The 18,370-nt window shown below is 54.6% G+C and overlaps 5 protein-coding genes across 5 annotated transcripts; 3 read left to right on the top strand and 2 right to left on the bottom strand.

Moving 5' to 3' along the window:
• The first annotated feature begins 254 nt into the window (after positions 1 to 254).
• Positions 255 to 2,032, top strand: SODALDRAFT_328174 (eukaryotic aspartyl protease). Its single transcript, XM_028610616.1, has 3 exons — positions 255 to 640; positions 734 to 887; positions 969 to 2,032. Exons 1-3 carry the CDS (start codon positions 542 to 544, stop codon positions 1,913 to 1,915), a joined length of 1,200 nt encoding a protein of 399 aa, XP_028463592.1. The 5' UTR covers positions 255 to 541; the 3' UTR covers positions 1,916 to 2,032.
• A 1,726-nt stretch (positions 2,033 to 3,758) lies between these two features.
• On the top strand, positions 3,759 to 6,829 carry SODALDRAFT_51214 (hypothetical protein). The gene is made up of 2 exons (XM_028615429.1): positions 3,759 to 3,829; positions 3,939 to 6,829. The coding sequence occupies exon 2, from the start codon at positions 4,099 to 4,101 to the stop codon at positions 6,694 to 6,696; it is 2,598 nt and encodes an 865-aa protein (XP_028463591.1). The 5' UTR covers positions 3,759 to 3,829; positions 3,939 to 4,098; the 3' UTR covers positions 6,697 to 6,829.
• A 2,209-nt stretch (positions 6,830 to 9,038) lies between these two features.
• SODALDRAFT_51192 (transcriptional activator SPT7) lies at positions 9,039 to 13,052 on the bottom strand. Its single transcript, XM_028615428.1, has 3 exons — positions 11,857 to 13,052; positions 10,598 to 11,769; positions 9,039 to 10,511 (listed from the first exon to the last, which is right to left on the bottom strand). The coding sequence occupies exons 1-3, from the start codon at positions 12,959 to 12,961 to the stop codon at positions 9,309 to 9,311; spliced, it is 3,480 nt and encodes a 1,159-aa protein (XP_028463590.1). The 5' UTR covers positions 12,962 to 13,052; the 3' UTR covers positions 9,039 to 9,308.
• A 1,151-nt stretch (positions 13,053 to 14,203) lies between these two features.
• SODALDRAFT_320291 (hypothetical protein) lies at positions 14,204 to 15,037 on the top strand (the record flags this gene model as incomplete). Its single annotated transcript, XM_028609522.1, has 2 exons — positions 14,204 to 14,231; positions 14,409 to 15,037. 2 exons carry the CDS (start codon positions 14,204 to 14,206, stop codon positions 15,035 to 15,037), a joined length of 657 nt encoding a protein of 218 aa, XP_028463589.1.
• Positions 15,038 to 15,384: 347 nt separating this feature from the next.
• On the bottom strand, positions 15,385 to 17,736 carry SODALDRAFT_299947 (hypothetical protein). Its single transcript, XM_028608874.1, has 2 exons — positions 17,193 to 17,736; positions 15,385 to 17,081 (listed from the first exon to the last, which is right to left on the bottom strand). The coding sequence occupies exons 1-2, from the start codon at positions 17,578 to 17,580 to the stop codon at positions 15,619 to 15,621; spliced, it is 1,851 nt and encodes a 616-aa protein (XP_028463588.1). The 5' UTR covers positions 17,581 to 17,736; the 3' UTR covers positions 15,385 to 15,618.
• Positions 17,737 to 18,370: the final 634 nt, after the last annotated feature.

The following is an 18,370-nucleotide window of genomic DNA, read 5'->3' as shown; positions in this document are numbered from 1 at the left end:
CCGTTCGGCCTCGAGCATACCAAATCCACCACAAAGCAAGTGGAGTCTTTTTACGCATTACGATTCGTCTCCGCTCTAAGATAAAACGTCACAGGATACAGAGGGCTAATGGGCTAGCAAGCAAGGAAGCCAATCGGATACTGGCTGTACGGATACTGTACTTCGTAGTGCACCAATTAATGCCTACCAGGTACAAGAGCATGTACACGTACGTACCCAGCAAGTGACGTTCAAGGCAGAGCTGGGGTTGCTAGGTGGTACGCACGCTCCCCGGGCTGTTGTGTCATCATTCGCCCGTCCCGTCTGTTGCCTGCTTCTCGTTCGTTATCCGTACCTACTTCCCCATCCCTTCCCCATCCCTTCTCCATCCCTCCCCTTCCAGGTTCCCACCTGCATCAACCATCATCTGCCCGATTCTCCCAACATCTTCTATTTCTTTCGTCTCCTCGCTTGGATTGACTCCTTCCCGTCTTTCCTTTGGGATAACTTATCCCTATCTTGATTATCCACCCCGTCCTAGGTGCATCGAAGGTCGCCCACCATGAAGACCACCGCTCTCACGGCAGCTGTGTTGCTTGGGTCCGCCACGGCCGAGGTCCACAAACTCAAGCTCAAGAAGATCCCCTTGGCCGAGCAGCTGGTGCGTATTGATGCATGCTAAATGGGAATACGCGATATGAATCAACGCTGCTTGTTTGATGATGAGATTGATACTGATGACGCTTCTTTGCAGGCTACCGTCCCGGTTGACATCCAGGCGAGGCAGCTTGGCCAGAAGTACATGGGCATCCGGCCCGAGAACCACCTCGATGCTATGTTCAGCTCCAAGCCCGTCCAGTCTGACGGCATGCACCTGGTTCCCGTCACGAACTTCATGAATGCCCAATGTCCGTTACTCCTCAAGCCCCGGTTGTGCCAAGGGGGTTTCCCATCATCCATGCCGCTGCTGACTTTTGAGCTATGACCAGACTTCTCCGAGATCACCATCGGAACGCCTCCTCAACCCTTCAAGGTCGTCCTTGACACGGGCAGCTCCAACCTCTGGGTGCCCTCTGAGAAGTGCACGAGCATCGCCTGCTACTTGCACAGCAAGTACGACTCGTCGTCATCCTCGACCTACAAAGCCAACGGCTCTTCGTTTGAGATCACCTATGGCTCTGGCAGCCTGAGTGGCTTCGTGTCCCAGGACACCATGACCATCGGAGACGTCAAGATTGAGAAGCAGGAGTTCGCCGAGGCGACCAAGGAGCCGGGTCTCACCTTCGCCTTTGGCCGTTTTGATGGCATCCTCGGCCTCGGCTATGATACCATCTCGGTCAACAAGATTGTCCCTCCTTTCTACAACATGATCAAGCAGGGTGCCATCGACGAGCCCGTCTTCGCCTTCTATCTTGGCGACACCAACGTGGAAGGCGACGAGAGCGAGGCCGCTTTTGGCGGTGTCAACAAGGACCACTACGAGGGCGACATCACCTATATCCCGCTCCGCCGCAAGGCTTACTGGGAGGTGGATATTGACTCGATTAGCCTGGGTGACCAGACGGCCGAGCTCGAGAACACCGGTGCCATCCTCGACACCGGCACGTCGCTGACCGTTCTCCCGTCGTCCCTGGCGGAGATGCTCAACTCCGAGATCGGTGCCAAGAAGGGCTGGAACGGCCAATGGACGATCGATTGCGCCAAGCGGGACGAACTTCCGGACATCACCTTCGCCTTGAGCGGCTACAACTACAGCATCTCGGCGCACGACTACATCCTCGAGGTGAGCGGCAGCTGCATCTCCACCTTCCAGGGCATGGACATCCCCGAGCCGGCCGGTCCTCTGATCATTCTCGGCGATTCCTTCCTGCGACGCTGGTACTCTGTCTACGACCTCGGCAGGAATGCCGTCGGTCTGGCCAAGGCCAAGAAATAGATTCAACAGCTTAGCTAGGATCGCATGACTTGTTGGCTATGGTTGGCCGCCACCTACCTACCTCTCTTTTGTAGTTCAATTCGAAGACGCAGTTTCAGTTTCGGGGGGTTTTTTTTTGAGTCCCCAGCATTAGCATCCCTGAGGTGCATTTGTATTGTCAAGGCTGTTACTTTTGATTTTTGTTTTGTCTGTTCGGGTCCGGCACACTAGCACAATTTCATACTTGTTCCACATCCGCTTCTTTTCATATTGCGAGAAGACGAGCCCGACAAGAGTTCTCGCAGATAGACTGTGTAGCCCAAACATGGTAGCGAGGGAGAGAAGCGGTGGACGCAGCGATTCTCATTTGCATCTTGCCTGGTGATAGAAATAAGGGATTCCTAATGGTAGTAGTGTAGTATGCCTGGCCTGACAACCGGACTTGCACCATTCATATTCAAGTGAGAAGAAACAAGGTCGTAGGATGTACGAAGTATTGAGCGACGCCCAGTCCAGATAGTGTATGTTGTATACAGTACATTACAGATAGTACCTTAGGTACTTAGGCGTTGTGCGGATATCTAGGTACTCTTATAGTACGTGTACGTGCTGGTATTCTGTCAACGATCCCAGGCATGAGACCAACGGTGCTGTTGTGTAATTACGGAGCATTTACGAAGTACGTGGATACGTCAGTGATTTGTCTCGACAAGGACCACTGTGTGAAAACACAAGATCCGCCTAGCTAGCAGGATTATACAAAGAATCGGCTTAATTATAGGAATCTGTTATTAGGCCAATCCAAAGTAGGATTTAGCTATAGTACTTATATATAGTTATTTTCCTAGCAAAATACTATTCCTTTATTATACCTAAACCACTAGAAGATCCCACTAACTTTCCTATACAACGTACAGATAAACGGGCGGTCTTGGCTATGCCGAGCCGATACAGTTTTACCCTAGGAGCTTACGCACTGCGCGAGTCACGTGAAAAGACCCATTTTACTCTATACAGGCATCACTGAATGTGACGAAACAGGATTAGTGTCTGTGCTAGTCTCTGCCGCAAAGTTGCTTCGGATGAGAAACGCAGGCAGGCACTGTCCTACAACTGACTACTTTGGGCTCATTTTACTCCCTCAATTCCTCCCTCAATTCCTCCCCCCATCCCTCTTCTCATTTCCTTCCTCTACCAAACAAAACATCTGATGTTTAATTGTCATATATTATATTCTCCACCTTCTCTTAGACCCTTTTCCACTGTTACATCAATTGTAGATGTTGAGTGGTGTGTTTCCTTGGGTACTTTTCGGATAAATAGTGGTCCCGAAGCACCGTGTCCAAGTGTCCAGTCCCCGTCCCTGTCACCTCGACGCTGGACCGGCAGAAGTAAGAGGTTTTGGAGTTCCACCAAGAAAGTTCCCCCCCCCCCAAAGCGACGAACCTCAGCGCGCGTCCTGGTCGCGACAATCCACCCCCGAAAAATCCCCATCGACATCAGGGGTTTGCTAATCGGCGCAACGCACCCTAGCACCTCAGTGCCTCACCACCACTCGAACAATTGCCCGCCGCGTCGCCGTGAACGGACGCATCACGCCTTCCAAAATGGCGCAGCCCACGGTGTCGGTTGAGCCTAACGGCGTTCTCTCTCCTACACTTGCAACCACCGATGCTGCTGCGACTGCGACGGCCAGCCACCCCAACTCCGACTCGAGCCAGGCCGTCGTGCCCACTAAAAGGAAACGCGAGGATGACGTCGAGGCAAATTCCGATGGTCACGATGAATCCAAGATGGATATCGATAACACATCACAGCTCAAGGATTCGCCGACACTTATCCGCGACATTGTCGACATACTGACAAAGTTCGTCTCTCTGCTTCTGTTCTCTCTTCTTTTCATTCCTTTCCCCCCTCTCCTTTTATACTCTGCTTGTGCGTATCGACCCCACTAGCCATTTTTATCTCGAACTGTTTCTTGAACACGTCCCCGTATCCTCTTTAACTGGTCAGTTATCGGTTGCTGACTTGCAAACATTACCAGCTACGATACTATACCATCCATACTTCAACGACCGCTTCGCGAGTCCGAGTCCGACGATGAGCCAGACGCCAAACGACAGAAATCAGCCAGCACCCCTAGCCCACCATGCATCGCACAGAAAGCTGCGCAGGAGCAGTATTCACTGCTGGACGATCTCGCGATGGACGTCGTCGCCGTCGTTGAAGAGCAACTGGAAGAACTCAAATCTGCCTCCCGGAAGGACGGTCCCAGACCGAACAAAAAAACTCAAGAGGCTATCCTGGCAATCACTCGGTTCAAGGAAAAAGCCTTGGAGATTCTGCGGAGAGAGATGATATATCCCCGTACAGCCTTCGACCCGATGCAGAAAATGTCCTACGACACAGCTGCCGGTTCGGCCAACCAGGGCAACACCATCTTGACCGTGTTCGGGAAGACTCCCCAGGGGAGACCGCTGTTTTCCAGCTTGCCCAGGTCGGTGACTCATCCCGACGAGAAACATGTCGCCCTCAAACAACCCTCGGAATTCATATTACCCTCCATCATAAAGACCACACGCCTGGTCCCTACACGGCAAATGGAGCGGAGTCGCACCCTAGGTGAAGTGTTCGGCCCGACACGACCTCTTTTACCTCTACAACCACCCAAGCAACCCAAGCCGCAGACCAAGGGCAACGTGCTTGGGTTCTCCCACCCCCAACTGGTCGAAAGATCGAGCTATCGCTCACCGTCCTACTTCAGCCAAAAACTGTCCGTCGGTTACTATATCGATTACAGCAACACTACGTCCCCCACCGCCACGAGAGCGACGGTGCATCATAAGAGGGCACAGAGCCTTGCGGGACACAAACCCTCCACGTCAGAATTGGAAGTCGCCGAGATGGAGAGCCTTTTTCGCGGCGCCTTCTCGAGCTTTGCTCCCTGCAAAAACGACGCCGGGGCTGTGGTGCCGGCGAGCCTGGCGAGTCGGGTGCACTGGTACAAGGCCGGCCAACGCGACTTTAACCGGATGATCGAGGAAGTGGAACGAAAGGTGGAGGACGTAACCGAGTCTGAAAAGACGCCTGTGCCGGAGCCCATGGAAGTCAACGAGGACATCATCGAGGATGTCATCAAGAACTGGGATCCGGCCTTGGTCGACCCAGCTCTCAACAACGTCATGTGCAAACCGAAGAGCGACGAGGAGAAGGAGGCAGATGAGTTACTCGACGAAGTCTCCGACATGATTGTGACCCTCGCGTCGCACCAGCGGATTCGTCATCTCTCTCTTCCATCCTCGCAAAATCGGTACTCTGCAGACCCTGCCAACAGCGACATGTTGGCGAACAGTACGGGTCCCTCCCCCTCCGAAGACGAGACGGCAGCGTACGATGTCCTCAAAGCGCAGCTGGCGCTTATCATAAAGACTCTCCCGCCGTATGCCGTCGCCAAGCTGGACGGCGACCAGCTAAACGAACTGCTCGTGGACACCAAGATGGAAGTACACACGGAACAATCAAAGGGCCTGTTAGACGATGAGAGTGCCACCCAGGCCCGAGCGCGTCAACAGCAACAAGCGGCGGTCACGGCGACAGCCGCAAGCCGGTCAACCGGCCACCGGACGTCGAATGCACCCACGTACGGAGCCCAGTTTGCTCCGGCAAACCAGTATGGAACTCCAACCCGGCCGCCGGTGCCACAGCAGACGTTTTACCGACAAGGCCAAACGCCGATACAACAGCCGCAGCCGCAGCCGCAACCGCACACCGTCCCACGTCCCGGCGCACCGCATGCCATCGCACCGCAGCCGTACCGACCACAGCTCAGCCAAGCACATCGGCCTGCCAATGGGTATGCCAACCATTATGTTCCGCAGCTGGCCAAGTCTCAGACGCCTTACGGTCACCATGGTTCGCCCCAGTATACAGCCCAGCAGCGCCCTCCACAGTACCACCCGTACGGAGCCAGTACCCCGCAGCACAACTCCCCCGCACCGCGCTATCAGGCAGGGTACGGTCAGGGTTATCAGGCCCAACCGGGTACGCCGACCCCGGGTAATTACGGTGGGTACCCCAACGGGACACCGACCATTCAGCCGAGGCCCATGTCTCCACAAGTCCGGGCCGGTCAGTACAGTCCGTCGCCGCCGCTCCCGCAGCAAGCACGCCCCGCTCAGCACGCTCAACCACACCAGCCGCTCTCGCAGCATCCCCATCCTCATCACCAGCAACACCCACAGATGCAAGCGCAGCGCCAGCGACAGTATGCTGCGCCGCATCAGAACATGCCTGGGACGCCCATCAATCGCCAGCAGTACGCCACCAATGGTGCGCATCAGGTACCGCCGGGCAGTCTTGCGCAAGGTCCGACGGGATACATGACATCCACGCCGGACCAGAACCACCACCACCAGCAGCAGCACCAGCAGCAGCAACGGCTGATGGAGCAAGCGCGTGCCAGGGCGGCGGCACAGCAGAACAGCGTGTCCTTTGGAGATAAACTCTCGCAGGGCGGTCCAGTCGCAGGCATGGCCGGGATGGGGGTCGGCAATTACGACGGCGCCCAGTATGCGGCACAACGAGCGCGAATGGTGGGCGGGACGGGACCGAAGCCCCAGAGCCCGGTGAATGCGGGCAACCTGGCTCGGCCCGGTCTTAACGGAACACCGCTCATGCAACAAGCTCCTCCTACTCCCTTGCCCGGCACCCCTCAGCAGAACCACCACCAGCAGTCGCAGGTGCAACAACAGCCGACACAAATGCCGCAGCAAGCTGTCGCCCATGTTCAACAACCGCATTAGCGATTCCAACATTGACATGGGCATAGTTGGTCCGTATAAAACGCGCCGCTTTTTCCTAATGCCTTGCTTTGTGATTGCATCAGGTAGGAGAACTTGCCGTTCTCCCTTTCTTTTTTTCCCATTTTTCTCTCAATTTTTTTAGCATATCATTGTCGGTCCTGAAATGGCGTTGGCCTTTTCAGTGTCGGCATCAAGAGCACATCGCCTGAGGTAGCACACACCTCTAGGCGATGTGTTTAATAGACACCCCATCTGGAGTGCGGCCATGTCTTGGAGGCTGTCCAATGAACAAACCAACGATATAGCACACGATTGTACTTATATGGTCAATCAGTGGCATATCGACAAGGGGAGAGGAGGGTCCAGCTGTCTGGGTCGGGACGTGTGTTAATCCCCCATTTTTTTCTTCTTCTCCTTTTTGTTTTTCTTTTTGCTTTCGAAACTTTTCGGAGTTTGTAAAGGTCGGGCATGACAAGGTAGGAAAGGCGGGCTCATCATACGATCTTTGTATCCAAATGTCCGAATGCAGGAAAAGAAGGCGTGCGTTAGGGGGTCGTGGGATCGGGGAACAGGTGTGTTGTGAGTGTATAGAGTATGTCTGATATTCTAGGGGCAGCCCTCCTCTGCAAGGGCTTGTTTTTATTACTGGTCTAGTCTAGCTCAGCGAAGGATGGCTGTGTCCCGGCAATACAGGACCAAGCCGAGGAGTCTTCACTTTTGTTTCTTTTCTTTTTTCCTTGTTCTCTTTGCCTTGTTGCTTGCTTCGGACCCGGACTCGTAGGAGATAAGAATGCTGGTGGTATTCTTTTACCGAAGCTATATACTTGCGTGATGTACGGTCTGCTCGAAGGTCTGCTTGAAAACAAACAGCCTAGGGTTTTCAAATAAAGGACATTTTTTTAAGAAAAGACCTCGTTTCTATGTAACATTCGGGATGTTTGGGAATTATGTAAATAGTAACAGTTGGATCTACCCTCGGCACTTTAGACCCATTGGCTATTGGAACTTATGTATCAACATAATGAACATGCGCGAGGGCCTTACATACATAGACTATGACTTATTATGACTTCCGTGGGCTTAAAAATGGGTTGGTCGTTGTCCGTCAACGATGAGGAATGATCGCCAACATTTGTTTCAAAGTCCGGATCACAAAAGAGGGAATTCTATTGCCCCAACGTATCTTCGCCTCCGGCGAATACAAGGGACGGAGAACACGACAAGCAGTGAAGGGACCACAGAAGTGAAATGAAACGTCCTTTGGATTGAAGCCACGGTACTCCAGGACCAAATCGTCAACGACCGACCGCCTAATCCCCAATTCCTATACAACAACAACAACAACAACAACAACAACAACAGCAGCAGCAGCAGCACGGCACGGCAAAGTGCATACACGTGTGCCTTCATCCTCTAACGTCTATCATCCAACCATCTCTCCCTCGTTCGTGCTGTCATCCAACCCAAACCCCCTGTTCCGCGCTGAAGGAGAAAGGCTGCCACACCCCAAAGCATTGGATGTCGGGGCTGGAGGTTGAAGCTAGCTGTGGTTGAACGAATACTCGTTATAGACGAAGAATTCAGTCCGGGATGGCGATGTGACCATGAGATGCTTCGAACCTTGCAACAGTCTCGTTCCACCTCAGTAGGGGGCTCGCGAGATTCCATCTCGGACAGCCATCCCTTTCCACTCAACAATCCGAAAATCATGCCACCCCTGACCCCCTTGTTTTTCCATGAACATTAACATGCAGCCAGCCCACTATCACACAAAAGAAGACTCCATTCCTCGAAATCATGTCCTCCATACTTGAAAATCCACCCATGGGTTGACCAGGTACAACAACCCTGCTGCCCTTCCAAGCGTTTAAATGAATCGGATACCGTGCTCCGACGGGAGAAACCAAAGTCGACGGCCAGGAAATAAAATAATGCGAGATGGGGAGAAAAGAAACGGAAGCCGGAGACCCTTGGAGTATAAACTCAAGAGAGATCCCCGACTCCTTGCCCAGTTGCCAAGTTCTTGAATCGATGCGGCGGCAACCGGGCCGGAGGCAAAAAGCATCATCCATCCCCCATTGCCTCGACCAGACCAAGGCCCAAGAGAAGCATCAAACATCGTCGACTTGGTTACCATGGAGCTGCGTGTGCTTGGGTATCCCGAATACCTGAAGTGCGTCGGCTCCATCCCGCAAAGGGTATAAAAATCCCAATCCCTGGCCCAGAATCCATGACGCCGGACAAAATTTCAGGCTCCCCAACGCCGCCGTGTAAGAGTGCGTTTTGCATGTGTGGAACGAGACACGGTTCCCAACCGATACAAAGGAGAGAAAAGATAAGAAAGAAAAAAAGAAGAAAAAAAAGAAGGTCGAAAGACCTCGCTCATGATCGAAAAGTTGCCCTGTTAAGCCACAAATCAAACGTCAAGAGAGCTTAGAGGTCGCAGCGCCATAAAAGGTAAATTGATGGTACAGGGGGATTGGTGAGATAGGAAAGTTCGAGCCCTGGTGCTGGCTATCGCCAATGGGGCGATCATAGCAGCGCTGTACGTCGTAACCGGTGCCAGAAAGAGAGAGAGAGAAGGAAGAGGCAAATAGAGAAAGGAACAAATGCTACCTCTCCAAGCTCTCCGAGCCGCCGTCATCCTTGTCCGTCGCCTGGCTGGTGTTACCCAGGCTCTGCATGCTACCCATGCGCTCCATGCTGGGCGCAACGGAAAGGCTCGCCGTGTTTGGTCCGCTACCAGTCGCGCTAGACAGGCTCTTCTTTTTGGACGGCGACAAGGTGGCGCTCTTCTCCGTCGATGGCCCCCCGGCAGCGGGAGCGCCCTTGCCATCGGTTATTTGCGCCAGGCCAGATTCCAGCTTCTTCTTCTTCTTCGCCAGCGCGATCTGCTCTCGGGGCGGCCTCTTGGGCGGCGAGACGATCTTGCCCGTCGCACCCAGGCGAGGTCTGGGCCTCCTCTGTTTAACCGGGAGATCCTCGTCCTCGACCAAGGGCATGTCACCGTTGGCGTGCAGCTTGGCGAGAAAGAAGTTCTTGACAAGCCCAATCTGATCATGGATGTTCTCCTTGGTAACGGGCTCGAGACTGGGGAGGGACTCCAGCAACTGCGTCGCGGTCGTGCCCACGGCCTGGGTCTGCATCTGGTACTGGTTCCGGACGCGCGCCTGGAGGAGATGGAGGGGCACCGAGAGCATGTCGAGACCCAGTTCCCTGTCCAAGCCAAGCGACTTGAATCCGAAGAAATCTTCGCCGAGATCCTCCGCGAAATCTCCGCTGATGAACTGCTCGCTGCCGTCGTTGAACGCACCCGCGCCGTCCTGCCCGGCGTCCTGGGTCAGCGCCGGACGAAGCAGCTCGGTAAGATGGAGTTTCATTCGTTCGTGAATGCCGCCCAGCTTCGAGCTTAACCTATCGAGCTCGTCCTTGACGTAGGACTCCAGGCTCCCGATATCGCAGCCGTTCTCGTCCAGCGTGTGCAGGATCACTTCCTCGGGACTAAACCGCAGTTGGAACCGAGAGCCGTCAGGGCGAGGGCCTACAGCCTCCTTCTTCTCCGCTTCCCGGAAAACGTTAAAGGTCCGGACAAGCTTGTGGAAGTAGTCTGCCGCGATGCTTGTCAGGGCGTCGACGGCGGAGGGCTGTAGCTCCTCAAATCCGTTGTGGTAGAGGATCTTAGCCACTGAGCGTTGAAGCGCGTTATGGCAGGTCTCGGGTGCAATGACCGGTCCGTCATCGGAGATGAACGAGGGCTCAATATCCTGCTCGATGAACGACTCGAAAGTGGACTTGGGGAACTGATTGGTGTAAACCTATAAAAGATGGAAAAAGGGTCAGAGAAGATGCCTTCGCTCGGCCCTCCGCCCGCTGCCCGCCGCCCGGTTCATCCACGACGTACCTGAGTTTGCGTTTGCATCTGTTTAATGACACCAATCCTACTCGCCAATTTCCTCGTCTCTTGAATCTGTCGAATATTGGCATCGATCTTGGCAGTCAGTTTGCTCTTTGGTGCGACGAATTGACCTTCGGGGATCAAACGGAGGAACTCCTCGTGTTGGTTGATCACTTGGCCTTCGCCATCTTCAATCCACTGCAGCCTGGGATTGATGTCAGGAATGACGGTCAGTGGCTCGTAATAATCGGGGACCACCCTCTCCTCTTCGCCCTCCATGCCCTCAGCAAGCGTCTCGGCCGGATTGGGCGCATCCTTCGCAGCGATAGCGGACAGGTCCGCCTGGGAATGCTTAATGATGCCATGGGCCGCCGCCTCCTTTTGACCTCGTAAGTAGCGCCGTATGCCCGCCTTGGTACGTAGGAGCGCGGGAGCATCCATGTTGAGCTTGTTATCCTTGAAGAGAGCATGTCGTTCCTTGGCAATGAGAGCCCGGTCCTTCTTAGTGACTTGCTTCCAAAACTTGTACTCGTCGTCTTCGTAGACCTGGTCGGCCGCCTCGTTGATGGCTTGTCCAAGGGCCATACCATTCAAGGAGGCGCCATCGATATCCATGGCGTCGACGTTGCTGTTGCTGCCGCCCCCCACGGACTGAGCGTTGGCGAGGCTCGGTGTGATAGAGCCGCCGATGGGAGGGGTGGCAAAGCCGTTACTACCGTCCACGGCCTCCGACCCTTCTCTCTGCTTTGTTAACACGCCGTTCAGATGGAAGAGGGGCTTCTGGTCCACGTTCGGCGTGTCTTCCTTCTGGTCCGAGTGCTGTTTCCGTGACTTGGCTGCCCCTTTGGTGCCGGCCGTGCGACCGCGAGATGACATGATGGGCTCGTCATCAGAGTCCTCGCCGCCGTCCTCTTCGCCGCCATTCTGCTTGCGGCGCTCTTCGGCTTCCACCTCGGCACGAGGCCGAATGACGAGGTCTGGGATCAGAGGGATGAGCTTCTCCGCCTCTTTCCTCATTCCATTCGCCATGCGACGAAGGGGATGGGAGGCTTCCTGGTTGTACTTGAGACAGTTATCCCATATCAGATTCAGGTCGTAGACAAAGTCGGCTTTCGATTTGTAGTTGAGCAGCTTAAGCTTCTTGGTCATCGTGCCCAGGTCCATGGGTTCCTTGATGTCTAGAAGTTGTCTTGTGTTAGCCAGCGTACAGCACGCACGCACTGCACTGATCCGGGGAATCGCCCGAGGCCGTAAGTCGGGCTTACAGTGGTAATAATCCGGCGCATCTCGTTTGTTCACTCGCTGCAGGAAGGGCGTGGAATATTCTGTGTGTGCCTTGAGTTCTGTGAGGACCTTGTCGAGGGCCTCGTACAGCTCTTCTTGGTTGACGTTCTCTTCGCTGGCCCATTTACTTCGGTTTTTGCGGACCTCGTTCATCAGGGACCGTAGCTCGGCATCAGACGCGCGTACCTGGTCGCGCTTCAAGTCGATGCGGGCAATCAGGTGCTTCAGCGTCAGGCTGGACGCGCCCAGGTTGGCGTTGCTCAGAGACCCGTGGTTCCCCGACTGGCTGCCATTGGCGTTGTTCTGGTTGGCATTGTTGGCCATCTCGGCTTGCAGCTGCTTCTCGGATTCTTCGAGTTGTTGCTGCTCTAACATGGCCGTTTTATCGTTCTCTAGGGTGTAGAAGAGGGTGTAAAAGCTACGACGCGCCGCCTCCTCGGTCGCATTGCGCGCGTCCTCTAACTGCTTTCGCGCATCTTCGCTCGTTTTTTCTTGTTCTTGTGGCCCGTCCGGTTGTCTCTGTTTATCGACGGGCATCTTGCCGGGGGAGCTTACGGAACGGACTGGCGAACTGCCGGATTTGGAAGGGCTCGGGAGCATACCGGGGGCGGCAGCGGAGGTACTTTTCGCCTTGGGCGCATTCGACTCCTGTGCTTTCTCGCTTCGCTCATCGTCATCGCCGTCGTCATCCTCGTCATCGTCTCCGTAGTCATCTTCATCGATGACCCGTTTGGCCTTCTTCAAGGGGGGTTCTTGTATTGGGGTGTGGTCGGTGGCGGGGGGGGGAAGGGTGGTCGAGGCGGCGGGTTGGCGCCTCAGCGCATCGATAGCAGGGTGGTTATAAGATCCATCATCAGCAAAGAGCACAGCTATCCTCGATTCACTGTCGCGAAAGATGTCCCTGAAATGGGAGCGACGTCGGTCATCCTCGATATCGACGGATGCCTCAGGCAGCGATGCCATGGAGTTGTCGATAGGGGTCCCATTCCGCGCCGGGCCATCTTCAAGAGTCGGCGGAGACCTTTTCGCCGTTGAATAGTGCAGGGCGGAAGGCTGCCAGGCGTGATGGCCATTGGGGAGAGACATGATGCGGCCGGGTCGATGGCAGCGAGAGGCGGGCGCCCGTCGCCAGGCGCGAGAATCTGAGCTCGATTGCAGCCAGGCTCGGGCGGATTGAGTAGGTTACGATAGCATCGGATAAAAGCGCGACATCGATAGAGATGAATTCCCGAGTTTGGAGACGTGATACGATGGAAAGGTTGAGTTTTGATGGTTCGAAGAGGTACGGTTTTCGCGTGTTTCCACGAGGTGAGGTTGAGGATTCGGAGAGACTTGCACCCCCAGGTGGGTTTCCCTGGCGCGGTCACTGGACAACTACCTAAGGTACGTTGTAGCCGACTGTCCCCAAGGTACGAAGTGACTCTACATGAGGCAATGCTCCAGGCCGACTATAACATACTCGACTCACTTTTCAGACGTAAGGAAAAAGTGGTCTAGAGGTCGTAGAACTAACTGTATGATTTTAGAGGTTCTTTAAGAAGGCATTCAGTTCTTTCCATTGTCCGAATGCATGGTTGATTCCTAGAGGACATGTACACGGAACTTTTCCCCAGAGAACATTCATTCCTACCTTAGCGCAATCGCCAGTTAACCAAGTCCCTGAAGTCTCCACTTTCCCCGTATGTACCTACGTATATCAAATCATCAAGTCACGTGAGAATCTTATCACGGAACATGACATGGCCGTTGATGTACGGATACGGGGTATAGAAGAGAGGGAACGGTAGACCGAAACGGGGAATATTCGAGGTTTACAATGTGAAGCAATCGTTCATGGCCAGGAGAAGTATCAATCCAAGAAACGATGCTCCAGCTAGCTGGGTGGGATGTGAATTGATTTGAGAGATTGGGCATACGGTACGATTATATGAAGATATTGAGCACAGACCAATTGTAGATCCACGTGACCTGGCGTCTTCGAGAGAGCCGGGGGAAGCTGCCCATGATGCGGCAATGGGGACAATTTCAGACCATAATCTTACTTCGTTAGCGACCCAGGTTGACCCAAAAATGTCTAGGTACCTCTACGGAGTAATACTAGCTATTACTTCGTAATTACCTCCTGTAGTCTTCTTGCCAGCTCGATTCTCCGCCATTGTTAAATTTGAACAATAGTCGACTGAACAATTCAACTTGTTGCAACTTCTCCCCAGAGCATCACCAACGTCGACCATGCATCATTGTTGAACAACCATACATATATATACCTACTTCGAACTCCAGCAAAATCTCCATAAGCATCTTCTTTCCAACCAGAACCCAGCTGCCATGATGAGGATACGACTCCCCTTTGCAGGTATGTCACATACTGCACCATCTCTCTCTCTCATGTTAGGCAGCTTTGCGTTCGACCGATCGTTCGATCGATCGATCTACCTACCTACGCAGTTCGACAACTTTCCCAACTCCCACCGTGAACAAACGCATTGCTTGCTCCTCTAATCCTCACTAACCACCCTTTTTTCTTTCCCAGGGTTATTTTTCGTCCTCCTCCTCGTAGCCGCGTACGTCGGCCTCAGCTCTTTCCACGTGGAACCCTACGTCAACGACAAAGTCCTCCACTTCCTGACCTTCTTCCTCCTGACCGTGTTCTTCTACTGGATCATCGACACCACCCGCCGCCGCACCCTCAACCTCACCCTCGTCGTCTGCACCGCCATCCTCGGCCTCGGCTCCGAGATCCTCCAAGCCCTCCTCCCCAACGGCCGCACCTTCGACATCTGGGACGTCGCCGCCAACGTGGCCGGCTCCCTTGCCGCCGTGGGCCTCTGCACCTGGTACCACAAGCGCATGCTCGAACGCCGCCGCGCGCGGAGGGGCTATGGCGCCGTGCCCGGTGAAGCCGATGCCGATGCCGATCTCGAGCTCGGCGAGTCCTCCGCAGATGTTGCCCTCGGACAGGAGGAGGGCGTCACGGGCGGGTCCCCCCCAACCAGGGCTGGCCGCACGCTCGAAGAGGAGGTCGATAATTGGGATGAGAACGCTGTCGACGACTGGGAGGGTACTCAGGCTGACGAAGAGGGGGCGCCGCTGGCCAAGGGAAAGGCCAAGTCGAATGATGTCGCCTCTGGGGATATTGGAGACGGGAAGCGCGCCGACTAGCGCCCGTTGACCCGTGGCTTTGGCCGTGATTGTTGTACAGCTACCTGTCTTTTTTTTTCCTTTTTTTTTTCTTCTTTTTTTTTTGGTTTCGGAGACATGATGCATCCGCCTGCTCGTCACACTCGTCACGGTGGGTTGATCTCAGCCCCCCTGGCTTGTGACAACTATGGACACGAAGGATGATTGCTGAGTTTTATGATTATTCCCTTATTCTTGGGCCTATGACGGATAATACGTTTAGCGGCTTTTGGCTTCAGCGTAGGTCGTTGCTTGGCGTCTCGTTCTCTCTTCCCTTTCAACCTCGGTGGTCGCAAGATGATGTTAGATACAGGATATTACATGCTTTCGGACGAGGGAAGAGATAACGGAAGGTTTGGGGGGGAGGTCGTTCCTTCGGCGCCAGTGTATAATATACCATCAACCTTGCAGCGTAAATACACGTTGCTATAATGCGCCAACGCAGCCTAAGTAGCATGTTGAAACTGGCATGGAATGTCTTTCTTTCTTTTTTGTGTTTGTGAATATATCCTGACCTAAACAACCCCATCGGCATGGTTCTACTCGTGATAAAACCCATATCCTTACCAGTCAAACCCCTCATTATGCCACACCACATCCCGACCTTTCCGTACCCAGGACCCCACGTGCCCACGCAACTCTCGCGCCATCTCCTCCGGTCCGCAGACAAGCACGGCAACCCGCTCCTCACCACCATGCCGGAACACATCATCCACGATCTTACGGAGGTCGGGCCTCTTGCGGTTATGCGAGGCCGTGAAGCGCCCGTCCCGCCTCCGGTCACGGTGCAGCGCGCTCATCTCCACCGCCTCGTGTGACGACGCAGCGACCCCGCATTCGGAAGACGTCGTGACGCTCGTGCGGCGCGCGGCATTCAAACCAGGCCGAGCCGAGTCCTCGCCGACATCGCCGGTTAGATAGATGTGCACATTGTCATCGTCTAGGATGCTGGGTTGCTCCTCGCCGCCTGCACGGGGGGAGACGGCCCAGGTCGCATCGCCCGCTCCGCGCAGGGCCCAGACGAGCTCGACCTTGACGCCAGGGTGGTCGGCGCGTATGGCGCGGTAGAGGGGCACGCAGAATGTGGCGCCTACGCCGCCTGCCACGAGGAGGATACGGTCTACCGACGCTGCGCCCAACATATTTGCGTATCTTCGGGAGACGAGGCCGTAGGGTCCCTCGACAGACAGTGCGACCTTGGTGGTGCCGTTGTTGCCGTCACTGGTGGGAAAAGCGGATAGTGCGGACTGCTGCGGGAAGCGGTGCTGGTACGCGATCTGGGCGAGGTGCTTAGTAACAGGGCCGCTGCGCTGTCGGGCTACGAGTGTAATTCCGATGGTGGCGTTGCCGTCGTCATTAACGGCAGCAACAGTGAAGGGGTTGAAAAGACACTCGAACAGGAGCGAGCCGGCACTGGGGCGAGTATCGGCCGGAATAGAGACATAAACGTGAGAAGCCGGACGAGCGTGAAAGGCGGCGAGATGGCGACGAGGGATGGCGGCAACTACTTTGATGAGGTTCGTCCCGGGGATGGTCTCAACAGAGGCTCGGGCCGGGATGGTACGAAGGCGACGAGCGGTAAGGTCGACAAGGAAAACGCCAAGTCCGACGGTAATGTAGAGACGAGAGGAGGGCGCGTGATAGTATATCAAGGACGGTATGGCAAAGGCGGCGAAGAGATGGGTGAGAAAGAACAGGCGGTAGGACTGGCGGCGGAGAGAACCGCTGGCGGTGGACATCATGGCGCCCAGACACAAGAAAGCAAGGACGCCGGCGAAGACGACGGGAGCGAAAAGACGGCGCTTCAGGATCCCCACTTGGATGAAGTAGTTGAGGTAGAAGACGGCGTGAAGAGAAAGGAGGGTGTTGATGACCTGAGCCAGCGCACGGTGATGCGAGTTGAGAGCCTCGTGGGAGGAGCCGAGAGCCCATGCTACGGGATTGAACGACTTGAGGGCGAGGAGGTACTGAAGGGGGAACTGGGAGACGGCGATGATGCCCAAGCGCTTCGTGAAATGAAGATAGTCTGGATCCGAATATGTTAGTTCAGCGGTTCACGCTGTGGAAGGGAACTAACTCATGAAGCTCATCAACACAGATGAAGCTCATGCCGTTGTTTGGTTTCCAGACCACTCACCATTGCCTGTGCCCATGATGCAGAATGCAAGCAACCAGAGAAACCAGAAGATGCCGAGAACCCACTGCTGCTTCGTCCCCACATGCTCGCCTGCAAGGTAGACATCATCGTCTAGCCACCATTGCAGTATCCGTACCTTTGTCTGCCAGCTCCCCGTTACACTTCGTCGTTGACTCGTCATCACCGGCGAGTGCGGGAGGGGTTCGTACGCACCCCTCCCCCCGCCGCCGCGAGGAGTGAGAAGCTGTTTGCCGACACGGAAGGTGACCGATGCAAGAATGGGCATGTAGCCCAATAAATGTGCCCAAAATGCATAATGGTCCAGGGACTCCCGACGAAGTTGGACCTCCTCGGGAGTGAGGGTCAGGAATTGGTATGGCCAGCCCATGGTATCCTTTCGAGCCCTTGGCTGGAGAAGGATGAAGGTCCAGGAGATTATCTTATGGCACAACCCCCCGCTGGTCTGATGAGCATAGGTTTTACGGCAGCTCTCTGCTGGGGGCGGACGTGGTGAGGATAAAGAGAAGGCAGGTGAGACGAGACGCCGAAGACTCTTAAGTCAGGGGAACCTGGAAGTTAAGGCCGGGTGTCCTGAAGATAAAAATACCTTAGGGAAAGTACTACCTCACCCGAATGCCCGTACCGTGAGCGCTAACGCCTGCGTATTGTGTAAGGTACGAAGTACAACGTACTCCGTAGGTACCTTAGGTACCTTACTGACCAGTAATCACTGTTGTACAGTACCCGTTTCGGCAGCTGGGATACGCACCATACCGTTTTCATCTTAACCGCCTCGAGTCGTATTGGTCGGTCTGCAGGCTCCAGAGTCCCAGATGAAGCCTTTCATTGGCTGCCAGTATGAGGTAGTGTACTGTACTTCGTACGACCTGATTCATGGGCTACAACTGGCTATATATATATCGATCTATTTGGTGGAAGAGAATAAGTAATGACTATCCGTACATTTTCCTTTCCTCTTCTCTTCGTACTCTTCATAATTAGCAGTTAAAGTGGCTGATAAAAAAGGACTTCTCTTCTCGGGAATCATGAGTAGGGAGCTGGAGCCAGTGAGCCACATCCTATCCCTCCCGTGCCGGCGAGTAAAACTGTCAAATAACCACTCCAAGACGTCGCACCCTCCCATCCCATCTATTCCGCCATGGCCCATATCAGAGCTT

Source organism: Sodiomyces alkalinus, assembly GCF_003711515.1.
Source record: "Sodiomyces alkalinus F11 unplaced genomic scaffold SODALscaffold_10, whole genome shotgun sequence".
NCBI classification, from domain to species: Eukaryota; Fungi; Ascomycota; class Sordariomycetes; order Glomerellales; family Plectosphaerellaceae; genus Sodiomyces; species Sodiomyces alkalinus.
Note: the sequence above shows the minus strand (reverse complement) of the source record. Positions and strands in the feature narration are given on the sequence as shown.